Source organism: Filicampus tigris, chromosome 15 (assembly GCF_054856515.1).
Source record: "Filicampus tigris isolate MCC_2025a chromosome 15, RoL_Ftig_1.0, whole genome shotgun sequence".
Classification (NCBI taxonomy): Eukaryota; Metazoa; Chordata; class Actinopteri; order Syngnathiformes; family Syngnathidae; genus Filicampus; species Filicampus tigris.
In genome coordinates, this window is record NC_141231.1 from 1,066,774 (window position 1) to 1,091,528 (window position 24,755).

General features: G+C 42.6%; 1 protein-coding gene across 4 annotated transcripts in view; it reads right to left on the reverse strand.

Annotated features, from left to right (window-relative positions):
* Positions 1 to 24,755, reverse strand: part of sptan1 (spectrin alpha, non-erythrocytic 1) — a 103,626-nt gene that overhangs the window by 62,794 nt on the left and 16,077 nt on the right. For all 4 annotated transcript variants that reach the window (XM_086053528.1, XM_086053527.1, XM_086053526.1 and 1 more), the window contains exons 8-20: positions 22,698 to 22,833; positions 22,501 to 22,602; positions 13,919 to 14,056; positions 12,086 to 12,196; positions 8,842 to 8,919; positions 8,589 to 8,744; positions 8,179 to 8,383; positions 7,912 to 8,093; positions 7,564 to 7,807; positions 2,185 to 2,307; positions 1,749 to 1,966; positions 1,570 to 1,662; positions 1,310 to 1,444 (exon numbers count right to left, since the gene is read on the reverse strand). In XM_086053528.1, coding sequence (XP_085909654.1) covers positions 1,310 to 1,444; positions 1,570 to 1,662; positions 1,749 to 1,966; positions 2,185 to 2,307; positions 7,564 to 7,807; positions 7,912 to 8,093; positions 8,179 to 8,383; positions 8,589 to 8,744; positions 8,842 to 8,919; positions 12,086 to 12,196; positions 13,919 to 14,056; positions 22,501 to 22,602; positions 22,698 to 22,833 — 1,921 coding nt within the window. The remainder of the gene's footprint in view (positions 1 to 1,309; positions 1,445 to 1,569; positions 1,663 to 1,748; positions 1,967 to 2,184; positions 2,308 to 7,563; positions 7,808 to 7,911; positions 8,094 to 8,178; positions 8,384 to 8,588; positions 8,745 to 8,841; positions 8,920 to 12,085; positions 12,197 to 13,918; positions 14,057 to 22,500; positions 22,603 to 22,697; positions 22,834 to 24,755) is intronic.

Sequence of the window (24,755 nt, forward strand, 5' to 3'; positions counted from 1 at the left end):
TCGGAGGAAGGGAAGAAACCTTGAGAAGGGACCACAGATGAGGGTCTAAACATTACACACAACAAAATGTATTAAACATTTCACAAGGGCTGACTGCGAAGTATTTTTTTTATTTGGGACCAAAACAAAGCTGTCACTTTTTTAAAGCACTGTTATCTTCCCTAAGATTACCAATCAGAAGGGCCAAGCTACTGGTGGACAACTCACACAAACTAATCAGCTCCGATCTGGTTAAAAAAAGGGTTGCGTCCAACCTCGCGGAAGTCCTTGCTTTCCCAGCTGCTGTTGAACACTAGGCGCGAAACTAACTTGCTATGTACAATGTCTGTGGGAGCTGCGTGGTGCGGATCCACTCCTCTACTAATTCTTGCCTCCATGACAGCAAATCTACACTTCTAACAAGTAGCGTTATCAATGAATGCGAACGAGGAGTCGCTAAGCATGCAACACTAAAGAAGAAGAGACAACAAGAGAAGATGGCGAACCTAATGCTAGTCGCTAAAGAGAAATGCAGAGTTGGGAAAGACCAGAGTAAGTGCAGGTAAGCAGAGTAAGGTGTAAAGGTAGACTTTTCCCAGAAGTCTGGCTAGAAGAGCTTTAGGGTGGGTAGCAAGTTGCAACAAGCTATGAATAGAAAATTAGTATTACAATTAAGTATCTAGAGATAGAAAGACAACGGCTACATGGATAGCACACACTCGAAAACCGGAAATGAACAGGTTACGGCGGACATCAGCCATGACGAGGAGCTCGAGGTCTTAAGTATACAATGTTATTTGAATTTAGGTGCACTATATAGGTACATAAAATTATTTTTACATACACTATTAAACATTTTTATGTATATAGGACAGCAAGCAGTAGGTCTTTCTTTATTGGATCAATTAAAAAAAAAAAAAAAAACATTTAAAAAAGACAGCCTCCCTCACACAGCCTTTTCGCCTTTTCAGTGACCATGCTTTATCAGTTATAAATTTTAATGTTTGTATGATGGTATGATGTAATTTTTTTGTGAATATTGCACTGAAGCTTGATTTGAAGAAAATCATGAATTGAATCAAAATATGTCCGAAAATTTGCAATACATCTCTTGCTAAATTCGTACAGCCCTACTTTGAATAGGCCTGGCAAAAAAAAAAAAAAAAAATCCAAGTTAGAGATTTACTATGGCATTAAAAAAAGAAAAATATTCTAACTCCAATGTGCCAGTACCCCATTGTGGCCAGGCCTGCTACGGCCCTATATAGCTGCTGCAGCTCTAGTTTTCAATTTTTATTCTGTAATTATAGCTAACACATCTTGTAATTACCTTATTGGTGCTGTTTAGAAGGGTGAGAATATCGCCTTTCTTCATGGTTACTTCACGTGGGCTCTTCTCCTGGTAGTCATATAGGGCCAGGACAAGTTCCTTCCCAGTCTCATCATCAGTCGGTGCCACTTGCTGCTGCTCGTTAAAATAATATCCCAAAAATTATTTAAACATTTAAAAAAAAAAATTCCTAAACAACAAAAATTCAGGACACGTGTACATCACTGAAGCTGAGCAAGAAGGGGTTACTATGTTTTTACCCTGCAAGAAGTAGCCTGTTCATTTAGGGCCTTGATGCTACTCCCGTAAGCACTCAGGTCAGACATCAGGGCCTCATGTTTCTTTAGAAGAGCCTGTAAAGACAATTCATCCAGTGAAAAAATGACTATGAAAACAAGCACCGGTAGCACCCCACTCCTACCAAACAGTATTTACATACCTCAGCGGAGTCTTCATCCTTGCCATAGTCTGTACTTCCCACAATGGGTTCTTTCTCCCACATCCAAGACTCTGCTTCATTGGCATCAGCAAAGTATTGTTGGGCCTGTAGAGAGTCCTCAAGATCCTGTCTTCTCTGGGAGGCCTTGGCCTTCAGAATGTCCCAGCGTCCATGCAGCTCAGACAGTTTAACTTTCACATCTTCACCTGCAAAGTGTCCTAAGTACCAGCATGAATATAGATAAGATAAGATAAGATAAGAATGCCTTTATTGATCCCACAGTAGGGAAATTTTCAGTGTTACAGCAGCAACGTTTTAGGTCACAAAGGGACGGCGGCATAATGTAGCCATTAATGTATAATGTATATAGGTGAAGAGAACTGTAAATTACACATATCTACAATTCTAAACAACACCTGAAAATTCAAAAGACTACCTTCTTCCACCATGGCCTCTCCTTTCAAGGTGACTGCTTTTATACGAGGCTCATGACCAGTGATCTCAGCCTGGAGAGCCTGGTGCTTCTTCAGTAGGTTCTGGACACCAATTAGATCTTTACCTGAAAAAATAATAACTTGATCTGATCTTGATTAAACCTTTGTGGTGTTCTGCATCACAGTAACATGTAGGGTGCTGCTGATATTGAGTTTACTGTATGGAGGGGCCCACTTATAAACAGTGAACTGGCATTGCAGAAAGGATAAAAGTTGATGTTAGATTCCACAAAACTTAAAAAACATTGAGTGCTTTGAATGAGCATGTAGTCAGGAGCCTTCAGGGCCTTCAATCTGAAGCACGGACCAACATTTACAACTTAGGTGAAATTGTAATCATTTATTTCCAACAGTCACTTTTGTTTTCATTTCATAGTGTGTGCGTCGGTTGCACACCTTCCAGTCGTGTTTTCTTTTTTTTTTGTGGAAAATCAGATTTCAGCTGTGTTGCCATGTAAATGTAATTTTCTATAGGCCTTCGGAATCCCAAGTGCTGGTGTTGCCACACACACACACACACACACACACACACACCGCTGAAACGGATGTTTGTTTTAAAAACTAATCAGATTTTAGACACGCCAGCACCTAAACATGGCCAGGGTTGTGAGGACCCTTTATAGCTGCAGCACTCAGTGCCTTTGCAAAAGCTCAGTGTAACGTCAGCAGTTTTGTCCTCTGGTTGCTTCAGCTAACTATGCAGAACAAAGATTGATTTACAGTTAATGTACTGGACATAAAAAGTTATATAGCGTTTTTGTACATTATTTCACGACATGGTGGTGTCATTAAGAGGTGGATCCCTTTTTTTTAATTCCCCACGGAAGGCCCAGTTTCGAAACTCACTGCCCACCACTGCTTTCCAGTGACTGCCACTGTGCTGCTTATGAAGCTAAGTATACTTATAAAAACCAATGATTTCGCTTTAAATGAGCCGATATCTCAAGTTATGTATGATTTGTTCTTGTGACTAGTAAGTGCCCTGAATATAAGACGCATGAAATTTGGGATAAAAAAAAAAATCTAATTAAAAAATGATAGCTGTAATCATACAAATTCAACATTTTTCAAGTGCACTTTGCTCAGATGATTATTTTTTAAAAGGAGTGTAACTCTGTTATGTTAAGCATTGTAAAGGTCAGTGCTGAAGTTATATTTTTCTACTCCACAAAGTGAGGCGCCACCCCCGCACCGCCCCTGCAGACCAAACACACGCTCACTTTATCCGAACATACAGCAGGACGCCTGCCAAGCGTATCTGGGAAAGAGGCACTATGAGAGGCCTTGGCCTAGTCGACGGCCAGCCCGGCAACAGACCATACAGCAGCTCTTTGTCTGATCGTCATTTCTCACGCGGATTGCCTGGTGAACCTCCGCCAATACAAAAGTAGAAAAACCACTGACTTCGATACCAACAGCGCTTTGCCAACGTCTGCTCCTAATGGTCTGCTGCTCCTAATGGTCTGCTGCTCCTAATGGTCTGCTGCTCCTAATGGTCTGCTGCACCCGCACGCACTGCCGAAGCCTGCCCCGTATTTTTTGTACTATTAAAAAAACTATTGTATTAATGATAATTTAAGTGTTTGGCGATAAAAAAGTTTTACAGTAAAAAAAAACAAAAAAACCTGTGCTTTAATTTGTTCCGTGTGGTATCGAAATGGTATCGAAATGGTATCGAGTATCGATACTGAACTGGGTATCGGTATCGAAGTTGAAATTCCAGTATCGTGACATGCCTACGAGGGATGTCCCGAAAGATACTCCTTAAATAAGTCTGCCTTGCCTGATATGAATAAGCCTCCTCGCTAACGGCATTGTCCAAAAGTTGAGAGAGCTTGAGAAGCGCAACGGACAGTTTAGCAATTGTGACACGTCCAAATGACATAACTTCAAATAGAAGTTTAACGAGTGTAAATTATTTGGTGACAAGCAAGTAAGGTCATAAATCCATAGTGTCGTTTCTATATGAGAGAAGTCACGCATGTACCCAACAACTAAGGAGCTGCACGGACACTTCACTTTAGCCTGCACACGCCTTTAAATACGATGTAAATGTATTGTTTACCATAAATCAAACGTGCCAAACAGAGGAATCCCTCATTCTATGGTAATGCTTATATGGGCCATTCAACCAAATTGCATCCCCAGGCAATTACATGAAAATACATTTTTATAAAGCGTCCTGCACAATGATATGTCTTGTTTAAAGTTAAATTCAGTTACCATAAAATGTCATGGCTATAGTGCCTGTATTTGCTAATTTTATGCTACCCACAAAGAGTTTCAGTAAAAAAAAAAAAAAAAAAAATGACATGACAAAAATTCTGAGATACCAATACACATTTTGAGTTGTTCAATATGCAGGGGTGCACCTATTTTTTTTTCATGCGGTACTCACACGAGTACCAGGAGATTATCTTTGGTACTCACTAGTGGGCCAACGGATCACATATGTGACGGTTTGGATCGGTCATGGATTTTGAGTCACGAATCGTATCGCTTTTTGTATGAGAGAAAAAAAAAAAAGCTCAATAGAACTCTGTCTTCATTTATTTTATAAAATGCTTTTGCCCATTAAAAAAAATAAAAAATAAAAAAAAATAAAAAAAATTAAAAAAAATCAACTCCTAATGTCGGCGGCACGGTGGCCGACTGGTTAGCACGTCCGCCTCACAGTTCAGAGGTCGTGGGTTCGATCCCGGCTCCGGCCTCCCTGTGTGGAGTTTGCATGTTCTCCCCGTGCCTGCGTGGGTTTTCTCCGGGCACTCCGGTTTCCTCCCACATTCCAAAAACATGCATGGTAAGTTGATTGGATACTCTAAATTGCCCCTAGGTGTGATTGTGAGTGCGGATGTTTGTCTCTGTGTGCCCTGCGATTGGCTGGCAACCAGTTCAGGGTGTCCCCCGCCTACTGCCCAAAGACAGCTGGGATAGGCTCCAGCACGCCCGCGACCCTTGTGAGGAGAAGCGGTACAGATAATGGATGGATGGAACTCCTAATGTCTAATATGGCTGTTTAGGATTTAAGAACACAATTTAACGCACTTTTGTAAGTGGTACAGTGTATACATTTCAAAGTATCCTGCCAGACATTTGAGCTGAATGTTTTTTACAATTAGGCAAACGTGTTATAAATTAAATGAAGACAAAGTTGTATTATTTTTTTTTTTCATAATGAAAAAGACTTGAAGTGCAATTTAAGGCACCTTGCTTAAAACATGGACAGCACATTACAAAGTAATCTAGGGCCACAATACAGAAAAAGAAGTTTAAAAAAAAAAAGAAAAAAGAAGCAATTAAGCCAAGGAGCAGCTGTTGAACTACCAGCTAATGATAACAGCTGCTAGCCATTAACACCGGAGACTTGTGCCGTATCATACAATGTCAGTGTAATTAACCAGTTCCTGTCCTAAATTAGCGAATGAATATGATTTTGTTGTGTTGGTAGCAAGCGTTAAAACTGCCGATACGTTGAAAACGTAAGTCAAGTTGGCCGTTACGCCACCCCGTGGGCCAACTTCAAAGTAATAGTTCACTAAGGCTATTGCATTGGCATTAATGACTCAATTTATTATTTGGTAAGCTTTATTTTGAAGTTAGACTTTTTTCGTTTTTTTCACCAACCATCCTGCGGATTGTGCCCCAACCGATGCTTGATCCTTACCAATCAAAGATGATTCGTTGCAGTGCACCACTAGTGTGTATAGGTACGCATATGCGCGTCGTGACACAAATGATGGTACGCATTAGTGATTTCTGTTCCGCATGTGTACCTGCGTACCAGTTATGTGCACCCCTGTCAATATGTGCATGTGTCAACTTCCACACCGCTTTTCCTGTACACAGTCGCGGATAGGTGCTGGAGCCTATCCCAGCTGACTATGGGCGAAAGGCGGACTACATCCTGAACTGGTCGCCAGACAGTCGCAGGACACACACAGACACGACACTGAGCGGGAACCGATCCCACGCTGCGCGCACAACTGAAGCGTGTGTACCACTACACCATCATCGACTTTGTTCAATATGTGTATCATCAAATTTAGTGCTAAAAACAAGAAAAAGAGAGGAGAAAAAAAACGTTGAGTTTATTTATAGCAGGGGTGTCCAAACGATTTGCAAAGAGGGCCAGATTTGGTAAGGTGAAAATGTGTGGGGGCCGACCATTCCACTTCAAGTTGCTTTAATTTTTCACTGCATTTTTTACCAGTCACCTTCTCGTAGTTTGCCTGTTTGGTCTCGTAGTGACTCTTGCTATTGAATTCCTTGAAAACAGCCACGGTCTCTTTGCAAACTCGGCAGACAATTATTTGTATCAGTGAAAAAATATGACAATTTCCACTTGTCCTGAAAGCAACGGCCCTCTCTGTCAACTTTCTTTTTCTTCACTACAGTCCCTATTTTGGAAATGCACTGGAAAGGGCCACACAAAAGGTCATGCAATAACGGGTACACTCGACACCTAACGCGAGTTTGAGAGTGGTGTTTGGACAGGCAGGGTGCGCTCTGACCGTATTTCCAAAAGCACCAGAGAGCGCTGCCACAGGTCTGCTGCCATCTATAAATATAAAACAGCTTTTTTTTTTTTTACGTGTATTTTGTACTGTGGTCAACACTAATGACAGGCCACTCATTTTTAATTTTATGCCATAGGCTGCAGACCGGTAGGAATTTGAACATTTGGCCACATTTGGCGCCCGGGCCGGACTGTGGACATGCCTGATTTAGAGAGTATTACAAAGCAATTGGCACTGATTTGGTGAAATGGTCCATGTAATACAAATATATATAATACCAAAAAAAAGCATTATCAGGACATCCCTACTATTTACTGTTTCATGCGCAGTGCACGAAGCAGCCAGATTTAGGACATCATGACGCGGCAGCCACACAGGGAGAGGCGGGGTTTTAGTAAAGGAGGAGTCTCACTTTCAAATTATAAAAATAGCCACCAAAATCACCATTTTGCCATGTAATATATAATCATATACTGTATATGCCTATAGTTGACTGGAAAGCTTAAAATAGCATGACACAGACGCTTTAAAAGATCGGTCCGATAATGCTGGTCCTCATGTAAATCAATTAATGCAGAAAATGACCAAGCTGAGTATTTTCTAAAATATAATTTGTTTCTATGTTCTGGGTTTTCGGCCAGTGTTTCCTCATATTTGGTTTTTCGTTTCGGACGAAAATTTGAATTTCGATGCATCCCTAATGTAAACTGAATTGGATTTTGATCAACATCTCAAATGCAACTGCCATTCTGCTAATTTAGTTCAGTAAAATGCATTAGCTAAGCAGATAAGGATGAGTTTTACCTCTGTTGGAAGAGGCAGCAATGGGCTCTTTCTCACGTATCCAAGTCTCCTCATCTTCAACATCCCTAAAAAGTTGTTGGAGACGAAGAGAGTCTGCCAATTTCTGTTTGCGTGCAGCCATTGGCTCACGAAGGGATTCGTAACGACTGACTACGGCATCCTGTTTCTTCTGAATGTTGTCAGCATCAAAGTGTCCAGCCTCTTGAAACTGTCGAGCCTGGATTATTATTCCATCAATTCGATCCTGGGAAATTACCAATATGTATAAAAGGTTACTGTTAACAGAAGAAGTTGCATGAAATACCCGTATGACAGTAAACAATTAAGTCTAATCTAGTGTTTACATACCTGGTGAGCAGTTACATCAGCCTCAAGAAGTGCATGTTTCTTCTGTAGGTTCTGAACACTGGTAAGGTCTTTCCCATAGTCCTCTGAGGTCAAGTGACCTTCGACCTCATACAGCCACAGCTCAATGTCCTCTACATTCCTGTTAAACTGCTGCTGCTGGTTGGCCTCGCGGAGCTTGATACCTAAGACAATGAAAATGTATCCTTCTTAAACTACCACTATTTTCGTTGTGGCAACTCTTGGCACCAAGAGATTTTTAGGTGACACCTTTCAGTTCAGTGGCTTCCAGCAGTTTCTTCCACTGAGAGCTGACCTCGTCCATACGACAGGCCACCTCAGTGGATGCGTAATGTTTCCCATCAAGCAACTCTTGGCCAGACTTTTGAAGAGCATCAATGCGGCTTTGGTTAGCTGATAGTTCTGCTTCAAAAGCCTGGTGTTTCTGCACCTTGCCTTGCAGGTTTGAGGGATCCTGTCAGACAAAATCCATGGTGTATGGCAGAACAAGTACACAGTTGGAACTGGAGGTTTATAAACACTTCAAAAAAATTATGTCTTTTTATGCAGTGTGCTTAACTTCTAGTTTCAACTGTACATCCCTTTTCTATACTTCTTACAGTCACACGTCATGAATAACACCTCCCGCTCGACTTTCAAAGGCTACTTCCAATCGTTACCTTGTAAGCTTCATCACTAGCAGTCTTCATCTTCTCATTGATCCAGCTCTTCAGCTCATCAGAATCCCTGAAGAACTGCTGCAGGTGGAAAGAATCCTCCAAGGCAGAACGTCGAGACTGAGCGCGGTCGTGCAGGGCATTTCGACGACTGAGAAGCTAAAATGTTCAGTTAAAAGAGCATATATAAAATAATCCATCTAATCATATTAACCAGTTAAAAAAACAAAACAAAAAAATACAAATTTGTTCTCACCGCATCTCTGCGGGTAGCCACATCTTCATAGGCATAATGGTTGTTCTGGATAAGTTTGGTAGCAAATTCATCTAAAGCCTTAGGATATAGAAAGAGAAGCAAAAAGAAATAAAAATCAATATTATGGACCAAGTGTGTCCCAAAAAATTCCAGGATTGGTGTCACTGTAATATATGTGATGTGTTTTCACAAAATCAGGCATATTGTCGCGGAGATTGCCTTTGAGTTATTCACAAAAAAAGTTGTAAAAAATGTCGATTTTGAGATTTTTCCAAAACTAAAAGGGAAGTAAACCTTTACAATAGCATTTTCTATTTATATTTCCCTTCCATCTATTTTCCATTTGCCAAAATCAAAATGTTTTATTTCTCATTAATGTACACTCAGCACAGCATCTTGACAGAAAACAAATGTAGAATTTTTTGCAAATTTATGAAAAAACAAAAATTGAAATATGTGGTCACAAGTATTCAGACCCTGTGCTTAGTATTGAGTAGAAGAACCCTTTTGAGGTAGTACAGCCATGAGTCTTCTTGGGAATGATGCAACTATTTTTTTCACACCTGGATTTGGGGGTCCCCTGCCATTCTCCTTGCAGATCCTCTCCAGTTCTGCCAGGTTGGATGGTGAACATTGGTGGACAGCCATTTTCAGGTTTTTCCAGAAATGCTCAATTGCGTTGAGGTCAGGGCTCTAGCTGGGCCAGTTAAGTCACAGGGTTGTTCTGAAGCCACTCCTTTGCAGTGTTGTTTTCGTCCACGCAACTTTTTTTCATGATGATAACGAGACGATGACGAGCTAAATGTGGCTCTTTGATGACTAAAAAATGACGTGACATGAGTGTACATGAATTTTCGGTGACGAGACAGGACGAAATTGTTAGCGTGTGGTCCGTCAGATGTGCAAAATTTATGACATCCCTTCCTATTGCACACGTAATTTGTCTTTCAAAAAAATGCAATGCTGGTGCAACCTATCCTCGTTCGGGCACGCCCACCGCTGGGACAGCACGCGTCGCACACACCGGCACAACAAAACACGAACAGGTCTGCGGTCATTCTGACACGCTTTCCTTTGACGGACCATGGCGACAGTGACACCAAATGGGCTTGGTGGTTGGAAACAAAGGAAAGATATCGACATACTTTATGTACAACCCAGCAGAAAGAACAACACGTTGCATTGTAGACAGCGGTAATAGTGAATGTGGCCACAAACTAGTTGGAAAGAATGACAAATCTCAAGCGGCATCTGAGGGCTCACCACGCTGATATTTTGTCCGAACTCATCCTGTTAACATATACGGTATACATTTACTTGCAGTCTGTTATTCAACAATTGGCTTGTGATCAATTTCATTGTGCTTAAAGTTTTCAATGTAACTCGTGGTGCAAAGTCAAATATTAAAAGTAGATTAAGGCAGTGGTCCCCAACCATTTTTCTACCACGGACCGGTTGGTCCGCGTTGGTGTGTGTGTGTGGGTGTGTGTGTGTGTGTGTGGGGGGGTGTGTGTGCGTGTGTGGGCGTGTGTGTGTGCGTACAATAATAAACGCAGAATCCACAGGTTTTTTTATTTCACCAATTTTTAATGACTTTTTAGCCTTAGCAAAACTGTTAGCCGCCAAAGTACTTACATTTTTTGACGAATCGGTTAAAAAACGTATGCCTTTATGTAACGGAATGTATGTACGAAACATTGTATGCCTATTTTTAACTAAAACGAACTAAAACCTTTTTGAATTTTCGTCGACTAAATTTATGAAAACTAAATAAAAACTTTTTGGGGGGGTTTCCCGTCGCCAAAAACCTTTTTGAGTTTCCGTCGACTAAAACTAGACTAAAACCCTTTCGAGTTTTCGTCGACTAAAAGTAGACTTAAACTATCACTAATAGGAATGACTAAATGTGATGAAAACTAATAAGCTTTTTGTCCAAAAGACTAAGACTAAACAAAATCCAAAATGTCTGCCAAAAACAACACTGCTCCTTTGTTATTTTAGCTGTGTGCTTCGGGTCATTGTCTTGTTGAAAGGTGAACGTTCTGCCCAGTCTGAGGTCCTGAGCACTCTGGAAGAGGTTTTCCTCCAGGATATCTGCGTACTTGGCCGCATTCATCGTTCCTTCAATTGCAACCAGTCATCCTTTCCCTGCAGCTGAAAACCACCCCCACAACATCATGATGCTCCCACTACCATGTTTCACTGGAGGGATTGTATTGAGCAGGTGATGAGGGGTGCCTGGTTTTCTCTAAACATACCACTTTGACAAGTGACACCAAAAAGTTCCATCTTGGTCTCATCAGACCGGAGAATCTTATTTCTCATAGTCTGGGAGTCCTTTGTGTGTGTGTGGTTTTTTTTTTTGCAAACTCTATGCGGGCTTTCATGTGTCTTGTCTGAGGAGAGGCCACTCATAAGGTCATACGGCCCCTCCTGGTGGAGGGCTGCAGTGATAATTGACTTTGTGGAACTTCCTCCCATCCTCCTACAGCATCTCTGGAGCTCAGCCACAATTATCTTTGGGTTCTTCTCTACCTCTCTCACCAAGGCTCTTCTCCCACGATTGCTCAGTTTGGCTGGACGGCCAGGTCGAGGAAGAGTTGTGGTCGTCCCAAACTTCTTCCATTTGAGGATGATGGAGGCCTCTGTGCTCTTCTGAACCTTGAGTGCTGCAGAAATTATTTTGTAACCTTGGCCAGATCTCTCCTTGCCTCACAGCATGTGAGTTAAATATGAAGGTTTTTTGCAAAATGATTTTATCAGATTTCTATATTTCAATTTTTTTTCAGTCAAGATGGGGTGCTAAGTGTACAACTCTGCCACAACTCTGTCTTTGATCTCCTTGGGCAGTTCCTTTGACCTCATGATTCTTATTTTCCCTGACATGCACTGTGAGTTATAAGGTCTTATATAGACCTTTCCTAATCAAGCTCAGCCAGTTTAATTAAACACAGCTGGACTCCAATAAAGGAGCAGAAGAAATCAGCATGTGAGTTAAATATGAAGGTCAATGCAAAGGGTCTGAATACTTAAGACCATATGATATTTCAGATGTCGAGATTTCTGTTTTTTGTATAGATGTGCTCTTTGATCATCGGGCCCACATTGAAGGGGAAACCCGTTGCTATGGATTGGCAATATATCTTTTGTGACACCAGTCCTGGAACCTTTCTGACACTCCTTATACTGTATATGGACAATATATTGTGAATATTTAATTTTTTTTAGAAAATGTTAAACTTACAGTGATCTTCTCTTCTTGAGCACTAAGAGACTTTTCAAAGTCTTCATGCTTCTTAAGCAGTGCCTCAACACTATCCAGGGAGTCACCAAGATCTTCATTCAAGAGGAAAGCCTAAACATTCAAGATACAGAGTACAAAATGTGATTATAAGCATGTAGCCAAGCCCTGGCATTTCATGGAAAACACTTATTGGAGATTGATCAGTTGTGTGAAGCGCTGAGTACCGAAGGTAGAAAAGCGCTATGCAAGTGTCAGCCCATTTACCATTTTTGGAAGATTTTTTTAGGTTTATAAATCTACCTCCTCCTCCTCCTCCCCAAAAATAAACCGAACACCAAATTTGCCCAATGAATTTCAAAGGGCTTCAATTATATGCAGATTTTACCTATTCTTGGGCCAGCACGTATTTTGTCCATATTTAACCCATTAAAACCAAAAGCAACTGGCTCAACATCTCTCTAACACCTAAGGACGTCTTTGGAATCACCCTTGAAATCCTGAAGTTTTCACGGAAATTGAACACCTCCAAAATAGATATCTCAGCCCCTGTAGCAGAACATAATTCCAAATTAATTTGAGATTTTAGACATGTTTTTTCACACAGGCCCGATTGTTTTCATCTTTACTATTTCAATCAAAGATGTAAAAATAAGTGTCAGTGCAAGAGAAGCATTATTTTTAATGAAAAAAAAATGGGGTAATTACCGTCCTCTATTCTGTCACAAAACCGTCAATAATCATAATCATTGTTTGACTGGTTCAAATTCCACAAATGAGTCATCTTTTTCCACTGCTGTCACTTATTTCAGAGCTCCCGCATTCGTCTGCATCTGCCATTACGGTCACCAAAAAATCTGGATAACTTCCAAGGACTCACGACACTATCACGTGTATATCCTGATGCATTACATTAGCTTAGAGACTGGGAATTGGATTTAAAAAAAAAGAAAAGAAAATGACGTATATGCTCTCCCGGCTCGAAAGGTAGAAAGATGCAACAGCGCTTCGAGCTTTAGTGGGAGAAATGCGGGTATGCGCTCCCAGCCTTAATGGGTTAAAATGGCACTTTTGTCCATTCGTTGCTTCCCCCAGCACCACTGATGATAAATTGTGGTCCCCTCCATCATTTAAATTGGCCATCTCTGCATTATTCCATCAAATAAAAAAATATTGTGCATTAATAATTATTACAAAATATTTTCCTATCATTGTTTATTAACCAATGAGAGTTGTTTACTTGGTGTTGTTTTATGATTAAACAAAGCCAAATAATTTAGCAATATCGTACGAGACGGAGCGATGTAAACGTTTTTGAAACAGAGCTACGTCTTGGGTACTGATTTAATGCAAATGGCTATTAGTTTGACATACACTTCTGAGGCTACTTCAGGTTTAACTACATGACAATTACTCATTATTCATACTATGACTGCAAATAACTAGAGATTGGCATTTTATCAAATTTTTTTGGTCCGCCATTTGTCGTCTGTTAGCGGCCAGGGTACACGTCTGTCATTTTCCGTGACGAATCTAATTGTAATCGTCAATTTATCAGTCAGTCCGTCAGTCGGACCACCACTGACGAACGTGGTTTGTGACAATTACACTGGTGAACGAAAACCCACTTCCGTCAGTGCTTAGTCTGTCATTTTTAAAAAGTGTCCTGTCCTTCGTCAATCGTCAGCAAAACAGGCGTCCATCGGTGACGGATGATGGAATGCCCACCTCGGCAAATAACAAAAGGGAAAAAGGCCTGATTTGTGTCACAAGCCAAGAAACTTATTGTCAGACAAACACACACAAAGCGATTGCTGAATTGAGTAGTCAGGTTACCTCTTGTTTGCTCATCCAGTTGTCTACTTGCTCTGTATCCCTGTAGAAGAGTTGCAGGTCCATACACTGCTCATACTGCTGCCTGCGAAGCTCCCACAACTCCAACAGAGACTCCTTCTCTTCAGTAAGGATGCCCAACTGTATACATTTTAAATAAAAAGCAAAAAGTGTCCTTTGTTAAACAAGGTAAGACAATTGAGAATAGTTTCTCATTTATAATGCTGACCTGGTGACAATTTAGGGTTCAGTGTCCTGCCCAAGGACGCTTCAACAATGGACAGTTGGAGCTGAGAATCCCTGAGACCCTATGGTCATCAGACAACCCACTCTACCAACTGAGCCATGACAGATTTACAGAGGGGAATATAACTTGATATTTACAATGCATATCTTTGACGTTTCTTAACGTTATTCAAATGTGCCGTTCGGCAGCTGTGTTTAGATTTAGTGAGCAGAGCCCGCTCTGCCACCCTGCAAGCACGAATGTGCTCAGCGCAACAATGACGACGAAACAACGTTATGTTCGTAAACTCCTAACGTTATTCAAATGTGACGATCATTGACTCAGAGTCAAGCCGCATAAGAGGATAGTAAACAGCTGTGTTCATAAGTTGTGGGGGAGTGCGCTGAGCACAGCACACAGGATAGTTTACAAGTTGTGGCAAGGACAATGAGACATCGGCAAATAAAGTGTGAAAGTGTTTGTTAGTTTTGTCTCAAGTTTGTCTTAAAACAGCTTACCTTAACTACAATCCCGCGTTGCATTTTATCCAAAGGACCTTGTTGATGTTGTTGTGCAAAGATAAAGTTAAGGCATCATTGCCCCGGGCACCGTGCTGCTTCTTTTTTTTTTTTAAATAAGTAGGAGGCAATGACTTCTTCCTCTCTTAGGGAGGCAACGAAAAAGAACTTTTACTTTCGTTTTGCACAACGACGACAAAGATGACCGTTTAAAAGTGCAGGATTGTACCTTTTGGATAAAATGCACTACAGCATTCTAGTTAAGGTAAGTCAATTTTATGATGAAAATTTAAACTTTAACGTCGTTATTACTTGTTCCAATACCGATACTGGTCAATACCGCATTAAAATGCTGGTATCGGCATCTGCAAGTACTAACCAATGACGCGCCGATACTGGTTATTGATACGGGTATCATTCTTTGAATGCAGCACGCATATTTGAGAGTCGCACATATATATAGGATATAGGAAATAGAAGAGCCTTAATCAAATGCACGTTAATATCTAGCCCATGTCGCAATCTCACCAGCACAAAGAGCTATGGAAATAGGCTGTTTATTCAACAATCGTATTCTGTGTGTGTATATGTTACAACACAGTGCTGTGCAATTAATCGAAATTCAATTTCATTTTCGATTATTACACTCCACGATTACATAATTGGCATAATCGTAAGAAACGATTATTAATACTAATTTTGAGTTGTTTTGAGGCATGCGCTCACAAGTTACTCCGCCGCGCCGTCCTCTCCATGCTAGCTAGCGAGCTAGCTAGCCATCCAGCCCGTACCCCGCACCCGGCAAGTCCCACTGCACACGCTCCTACTCAACGTTTTAGCAGATGTCCTAAAAAGAGCTGTCACCGAATGGGAACTCATCCATCCATCCATTATCTCCCGCTTATCCGAAGTCGGGTCGCGGAGGCAGCAGCTTCAGCAGGGAAGCCCAGACTTCCCTCTCCCCAGCAACATCCTCCAGCTCTTCCGGAAGGATCCCAAGGCGTTCCCAGGCAAGCCGGGAGACATAGTCTCTCCAGCGTGTTTGGGTCGTCCTCGGGGTCTCCTGCCGGTGGGACATGCCCGGAACACCTCATCAGGGAGGCGTCTAGGAGGCATCCTAATCAGATGCCCGAGCCACCTCAACTGGCTCCTCTCGACGCGGAGGAGCAGCGGCTCGACTCTGAGTCCCTCCCGGATGGCCGAACTTCTCACCCTATCTCTAAGGGACACCCTGCGAAGGAAACCCATTTCGGCCGCTTGTATCCGAGATCTTGTTCTTTCGGTCATGACCCACAGCTCATGACCATAGGTGAGAGTAGGAACGTAGATCAACCGGTAAATTGAGAGCTTCGCCTTTCGGCTAAGCTCCTTCTTCACCACGACAGACCGATACAGGGTCCGCATCACACCAGACGCTGCACCGATCCGCCTGTCGATCTCCCGTTCCATCTTACCCTCACTCGTGAACAAGACCTCAAGATACTTGAACTTCTCCACTTGGGGCAGAATCCCATCCCCGACCTGGAGAGGGCACGCCACCCTTTTCCGACTGAGGACCATGGTCTCAGATTTGGAGGTGCTGATCTTCATTCCGACCGTTTCACACTCGGCTGCGAACCGCTCCAGCGAGAGTTGGAGATCGCGGCTTGAAGAAGCCAACAGTACCACATCATCTGCAAAAAGCAGAGATGCAATACTGAGGCCACCAAACCGGACCCCCTCGACTGCGCCTAGAAATTCTGTCCATAAAGGTTATGAACAGAATCGGTGACAAAGGGCAGCCTTGGCAGAGTCCAACCCCCACAGGAAACGAATCCGACTTACTGCCGGCAATTGGTGGTACAGGGACCGGACAGCCCTTATCAGGGGGCTCGGTACCCCGTACTCCCGAAGCACCCCCCACAGAACTCCCCGAGGGACACGGTCAAACGCCTTCTCCAAGTCCACAAAACACATGTAGACCGGTTGGGCAAACTCCCGTGCACCCTCGAGGACCCTGCTGAGGGTGTAGAGCTGGTCCACTGCTCCACGGCCAGGACGAAAACCACATTGCTCCTCCTGAATCCGGGATTCGACCTTCCGACGGACCCTCCTCTCCAGCACTCCTGAATAGACCTTGCCGGGGAGGCTGAGGAGTGTGATCCCTCTGTAATTGGAGCACACCCTCCGGTCCCCCTTCTTAAAAAGGGGGACCACCACCCCGGTCTGCCAATCCAGAGGCACTGTCCCCGATGTCCACGCGATGTTGCAGAGACGTGTCAACCTTGACAGCCCCTCAACATCCAGAGCCTTTATGAACTCCGGGCGGATCTCATCCACCCCCGGGGCTTTGCCACCGAGGAGCTTTTTGACTACCTCGGTTACTTCAACCCCAGAGATAGGAGAGCCCACCTCAGAGTCTCCAGGCTCTGCTTCCTCAGTGGAATGCGTGTCGGTGAAATTGAGGAGGTCTTCGAAGTACTCTCCCCACCGACCCACAACGTCCCGAGCTGAGGTCAGTAGCACCCCATCTCCACTATAAACAGTGTTAATGGTGCACTGCTTCCCCCTCCTGAGACGTCGGATGGTGGACCAGAATTTCCTCGAAGCCGTCCGGAAATCATTTTCCATGGCCTCCCCGAACTCCTACGACACCCGGGTTTTTGCCTCAGCAACCGCCAGAGCTGCATTCCGCTTGGCCAGCCGGTACCCGTCAGCTGCCTCCAGGGTCCCGCAGGCCAAAAAGGCCCGATAGGACTCCTTCTTCAGCTGGACAGCATCCCTTACCGCTGGTGTCCACCAGCGGGTTCGGGGATTGCCGCCACGACAGGCACCGACCACCTTGCGGCCACAGCTCCGATCGGCCGCCTCAACAATGGAGGCACGAAACATGGTCCACTCGGACTCGATGTCCCCCGCCGCCCCCGGGACGTGGGAAAAGTTCTGCCGGAGGTGGGAGTTGAAACTCCTTCTGACAGGAGATTCTGCCAGACTTTTTGTCTCGTCCCATCCCTAATACTTTCATTCCTCATTTTACACATATTCAAAGTGCAAAATAACCACTATGTTTAACTTGTGCCGCTTTTTCATTAGAATTCAAAGTTTAAAATGCAAATGTTTTGTGTATTTACAGTAGGGGCTATTTTAGCCCAAACATTAAGGACAGTTTGTTTAAATTCTATTGATGTAACAACAACTGACTGAATAAAAGTGAACAATTGAAAGAGAAATACATTTCTGATACATTTGCAAATGCAATGCATGCCATTTATAATGAATAATGTAATGAGTAATGGTACCGACTCCCAGTCCAGCAGGGTCTCATTCGCCATATGTTAGGTGCATTATCATGGACACAGGGGACGACTTCATTTTCTAGTGTCACGTATCCATTACACTACGCAGGAGAGAAGCCAAGTTTTCAGCTGTGTGTCTTTCCCCCAAGGCGCATGACGCACACAGCTGCGGGGATGTCCTTCTTCCACATACATTATACACGGTATAATCATGTAAGATTCGGTGGCTATGGACGTCCATCCGTCATAGTTATAGCATTGGCCACATAGCTGACCCGCTCAAATGCTCGTAGCATCTCCTCTTTCATTTGGTTATGGCTACTCTCGAATTGGGGCGTTATTGTTTTGTGACTTGGCACCACGTACTCAGACTCGATATATAGCATTAATTTTTCGAACCGTCTGCCCTCGACAAAAGAAAGCGGCAGCATATCGCGTCATTTTATAAATTAGTTGGTTAATCTTTGCTGTGCGGTGAGCATTGCAGCGCCTGGCTGGAACAAACACTCTCATGCTCGTCTGACTGGCCCCGCTGCCATAGACCTGCAGATTCTCATCGAGATTTACTTTGGATGTGGTTTCTCGTTGCTCCGGGAGAGTGGTTGTAAGAGAGTTTATGCTTACAAAGCCTACAGACGACCTTGTTGTCATCTGCTGCATCAAAATACTGGCAAACGGTGCCATTGTTTTTCGTGGTAGCTTCGACATCTTCAGAATTTACTTTTCTTCCTCAAACTTAGTGTCCCCACCCCCTACTATGTGTGCGTGCGGGCGGGGAGGAGGGGTGCAATCCTCTCTCTTGGTGCTCAGCTTGTTGACAGAGGCAGAGGTGTGAGGAACAAGATGCGTGATTCTTAATGCAGCGTTTAACCGACTAGTAAAATACTAAACGTTTAATAAATCGTAGACGGTTAATCGACTAGTCGCGCACATCCCTACTTTCAACACAGTCAAAAAAATGCAGCGCATGAGGACCTAATATGATATTAAATATTTTTGTAATAGCACATTTTGCAGTTACGTTTTCAACTTAATATAACTAAACTAAACTAAATTGTAGGCTATAATGTTTCTTGTAACTGCACGGGAATAAAATATTCTATTACTCACATGACAGCCCATAAGACCACATGCTAGGGGTGTGGAAAAAAAACGATTTGCCAATGCATTGTGATTTTCGGCCGCCAAATATAATACAAATTTTTCAGCTCCTAATATCGATTGTTTTAGGGGGAAAAAAATGTGCCACTTCCGCACCTCCACGCCGGTAGGTGGCGCCGTAGAGTGATTTTGCTGTGCTGCGCAGCGCCATTTCTGAAGTAGAGGCAGTCACAGGAGCAGAAGCGAAATGACTAAAATCCCACACAGCAAGGCCAGCAGATTAGCAACCCCTCCACAGTACAAAGATGAAGTTTGGAAGTAATTTGGCTTCCAAGTTAACCCATTAAGGCCTAAAGGGCCTGGCTCAACAGCTCCCCAAAATCTAAGGTCATCTTTGGTATTACCCTTGAAAACCTGAAATTTTCCCAGAAATTCAACACCTACAAAATAATTAATATCTCATTCCCTGTAGCAGAAAGAAACATAAGTCCAAAAGATTATGAGACCTTAGACATGTGGCTTGCACACAGGCCCGAGTTTATTAATCTTTACCGTTTCAATCGAAGATGTAAAAATAAAGTGTCAGTGTAAGAGAAGCACTATTTTTCATTTTGAAAATCGAGTGGTAATTACTATCCTCTCTTTTGTTACAAAGACGTCGATATTGTCATTGTCTACTAGGGCTGCTCGAATAAGCGATTTTGAACCAAAACCGAATTGTCCGGATAGAACGATGTTAAAAACGTTCAACTCAACACGTTCGATTTTTTTGTTTTTGGTGTATCTAAGCCACCGTAGTTTCCTCTCCCACGAGCGCGCATACTGGAAAAACTACAACACCATCCATGGCTACCGGCGATTCTGCTATTTGCTCGGGCAAGTGAAAGTTTAGTTAATAAATCGGGTAAATATAGATCTGTAGTGTAGTGTGTGCTCCGCATGTACAATAAATCCACGAGCAAGTAACTCAACGTCTGAAAGGTGTCCCTTTTCTTCTCCTCTACAACGGACCTCTGGCCAGCCGGTGCTCGCGTACTTAAGCTTGACAGTATTATTGAGTGACAGTTTTGCACTAATCATTGATTTATGTTTAAGTAAGACCAGGGAGAAAGTTGAAAGGCTAGTCACTAGCTGGTTGGAAAAATGACTTGCTGACAGACTGGTTTACAGAATTGACTGTTTTCCTTCTCTCATGTTGATTTAGTTTCAGATGGTGTATGCACTTTCTTCTTTCATTATTGGTTTAATTAAGAACTGATCTGAAATCTATTGTGCAAGTAAAATTATGTTAATCCCAATGGATTGTTCTGTGTGTATTAAGTTAAATTGACTGGCATTTTTAGTTCAAAGAAAGAAAAATTAAGTTTAAATATATATATAAATATAACATTCAAAATACTTCATTTTTCAGTAATTTTTTATTTTACAAAGAAATTGTGATCGTAAAATCGGGTTGAGAGAAAATAATCGGGATTTTCTTGTTAAGCAAAATCGAACAGCCCTATTGTCTACAAACATATCTTAACTAGAGAGGTCCTTCTAAAAAAATTAGCATACTGTGACAAAGTTCATTATTTTCCATAATGTAATGATCAAAATTAAACTTTCATATATTTTAGATTCATTGCACACCAACTGAAGTAGTTCAAGCCTTTTATTGTTTTAATATTGATGACTTTGGCAAAAAGTAAAAAAAAATAGCATATGTCATCGAACCAATAAAAAAAAAAGTGTTTTTAATTTTTTTTAATTTTTTTATTTTTTAAGTCAACCTTCAAATAATTACGTTCAATTATGCACTCAATACTTGGTCGGGAATCATTTAGCAGAAATGACTACTTCAATGCGGCGTGGCATGGAGGCAATCAGTCGGTGGCACTGCTGAGGTGTTATGGAGGCTCAGGATGCTCCGATCGAGGCCTTAAGCCCATCCACAGTGTTGGGTCTGGTGTCTCTCAACTTCCTCTTCACAATATCCCCCAGATTATTGATGGGGTTCAGGTCAGGAGAGTTGGCAGGCCAGTTGAGCACAGTAATACCATGGCCAGTAAAGCATTTACCAGTGGTTTTGGTACTATGAGCACGTGCCAGGTCATGATGAAAAATGAAATCTTCATCTCATAAAGCTTTTCAGCAAATGGAAGCATGAAGTGCTCCAAAATCTGATAACTAGCTGCATTGACCCTGCTCTTGATAAAACACAGTGGACCAACACCAGCAGCTGACATGGCACCCCAGACCATCACTGACTGTGGGCACTTCGACACTGGAATTCAGGCATTTTGGCATTTCCTTCTCACCAGTCTTCCTCCACATTTCCGAATTTGATTTCCAGATGACATGCAAAATTTGCTTTCATCCGAAAAAAGTACTTTGGACCACTGAGCAACAGTCCAGTGCTGCTTCTCTGTAGCCCACGTCAGGTGCTTCTGCCGCTGTTTCTGGTTGAAAAGTGGCATGACCTGGGGAATGCGGCACCTGTAGCCCATTTCCTGCACACGCCTGTGCATGGTGGCTCTGGATGTTTCTACTCCAGACTTAGTCCACTGCTTCCACAACCCCCCCAAGGTCTGGAATCGGCCCTTCTTCACAATCTTCCTCAGGGTCACCTCTTTTGGTTGTGAAACGTTTTCTGCCCCACTTTTTCCTTCCCACTGAGGTGCCTTGATACAGCACTCTGGGAACAGCCTACTCGATCAGAGATTTCTTTCTGTATCTTACCCTCTTGCTTGAGGGTGTCAATGATGGCCTTCTGGACAGCAGTCAGGTCGGCAGTCTCACCCATGTTTGTGGTTTTGAGTAATGAATCAGGCTGGGAGTTTTTAAAAGCCTCAGGAATCGCCTTTAGAGTACCTTTTCATGATATGCTAATTTTTTTAGATCATGTATATATTCTAATGCATTTCATTGGTTAAGAGAACAAAAATTGGATAAAAAAATGAAAATAACGTATACGCTCTCCAGGCTTTAAGGGTAGAAAGACGCAACAGCGCTCCAGGCTTTAAGGGTAGAAAGACTGTTATGCACTCCCATCCTTAATGGGTTAAAGGAGGTATAAACGAGCTCGACAAGGACAGTGCCGTCTGTATGATTTGCCTTGCTCTCGTGAAATGTTGTGGTAACACTAACTTATGAGCTCTATGAGGTGTTAGCAGATGTCTATAAATATAATCAAGCGTAAAAAGAAGAAGTGCAATATATTTAGCTCACTCCCCCACGTGTGCAAATGTTCACAAGTGTTTAACACTGTTTAAAATGTTAACATTTTCTTATCAAGCATATCCTAATGTTTTGAATTAATAACATATTTTAAAATTTGAAGTTCTTTTGTCAGTTTTAATTTTGCTGATTTTAGTCAAGTTGCCGTTTCGGCACTGATATCGAAGTATTTTATGCAGGTATAGTATCGAAATCAAAATTTTGGTATCATGACAACACTATCAGCTTACTTTGCGTCAGTCCTACCTTTTCTTTGACTTCCTCAAAGGCATAATGTCCAGTATTTAGTAAAATCTGACCAGCTTCATCAGTGGCTCTGAAACTATCCTCATGGGCATCAATCTCTCCCTGTGAAACAAGAAAATTACATCAGCACACATTAAAATTTACTGTTACAAGTTAACAGCAAATACTATCAATTTCAATGCAAATACATAAATTACTTTGTGCTCCTGATGACGATCGAGCAGGGCCTCAGCTCCAGCTACGTCATTAGCAAGTTCATCAGCATTAATAAGGGCCTTCATCTCTGTTACCCAGCTTGTAAGATCTCTGAAGTCTGCAGTAAAACGCTGCAACCTAGAGATAAAAAAAGACCGATAAGCTTGATGTCACATCTTTGATATTGTCAGCTGCTAACATCACAAAATATTTTAATATTTTCAGGGCATTGCTGGCAGGTGTTTGTGGTTGTTTGCAATCTTTCTTTACTTTTTTCTTTCTTTAATTAATTTCATTCCAGACATGTCAAGAACCTCATAAACAAAACATTGTACAATATAGGTACCGGTACACAGACATACACCTACACATACAGTGTGTCCATACCAACATGCCTGAAAAGGGGTAGGAGGAAGTACAAAATCACATTATTTTACTGTTCTGTTATGATCTGTTTTGTTCATTTTACTTTAATGCACTGCGGTGCCATGGTAGGTTGTCACATCAATGCATTTTAGGGTATGATTTTAACTTTGTCAAACTGAAAAATTGCCCTTTTATTGCAACATCCATTATATTATCTTTTATACAAATTAGGACTTTATTGAAAAAGACATTGGACTGTTTCACACTTTCAACAGCAGAAATACATTATGCTTAAAAACCTTTGACCCAAATACCATAATAACGTGAAACATTTACCTTAGATAATTATCCTTTAATTAGATTCACCAGGAAAATGATTATACCTATCAGGGATCTAAACAGACAGGAGAAACAACATATTGTCGCTGTCGGACCGAATCCTCGTACCTTCAAAAAGACAACTTTTCTTGAAATTTGAAAAAAAAATATCTTGCCTGAGTTCCCACACACCGCTTTGAGTTGTATTATACGTTTTATTGCTATCATATACCATTGCACTAACGTCTGTGCACGTCATGGATTGTCCGTAAAGAACACCACCCTGTTCAAACATAAGGGTGTCCATATGTGCACTTGGCACCAGGAGACCAATGGCTGCAATTTGATGATCGACTTTGTGATTGTGTCATCGGATTTGTGGCCGCATGTTTTGGACACTCGGGTGAAGAGAGGGGCGGAGCTGTCAAGTGATCAGCACTTGTTGGTATGTTGGCTCCGGTGGTGAAGGAAGATGACAGTCTGACCTGGCAGACCCAAACGTATCTTAAGGGTTTGCTGGGAACATCTGGCAGAATCTCCTGTCAGAAAGAGTTTCAACTCCCTCCTCTGGCAGAACTTCGCCCATGTCCCGGGGGAGATCGCAGACATTGAGTCCAAGTGGACTATGTTCTGTGCCTCCATTGTTGAGGCGTCCGACCACAGCTGTGGCCGTAAGGTGGTTGGTGCCTGTCGTGGCTGCAACCCACAAACCTGTTTGTGGACACCAGCAGTGAGGGATGCCGCCAAGCTGAAGAAGGAGTCCTATCGGGTCTTTTGTGTCTGTGGGAATCTGGAGGCAGCTGAGGGGCACCAGCTGGCCAAGCGAAATGCAGTCTTGGTGGTCACCAAGGAAAAAACTCATGGGAGGAGTACAATGAGGCCATGGAGAATATTTCTGGACGGCTTTCAAGAAATTCTGGTCCACCATCCAGCGCCTCAATAGGGGGAAGCAGTGCACTGTCAACCGTGTAATATAGTGGGGATGGGTTGCTACTGACCTCAACACGGGACGTTGTGAATCGGTGGAGAAAACATTTCGAAGACCTCCTCAATTCCAACGACACGCCTTCCCATGAGGAAGTAGAATCTGGGGTCTCTGAGGCGAGGTTTCCCATCTCTGGGTTCAGGTTCACCAAGGTGGTTAAAAAGCTCCTCGGTGGCAAGGCCCGGGGGTGGATGAGATTCAAAAGGCTCCTGGATGTTGGGGGGTGTCCTGGTTGACACGCCTATGTAACATTGCATGGACATCGAGAACAGTGCCTCTGGATTGGCAGACCAGGGTGGTGGTTCCCCTTTTTAAGAAGTGGGACCGGAGGGTGTATGCTCAACCAGTCTACATGTGATTTGTGGACTTGGAGAAGGCGTTCGACCGTGGA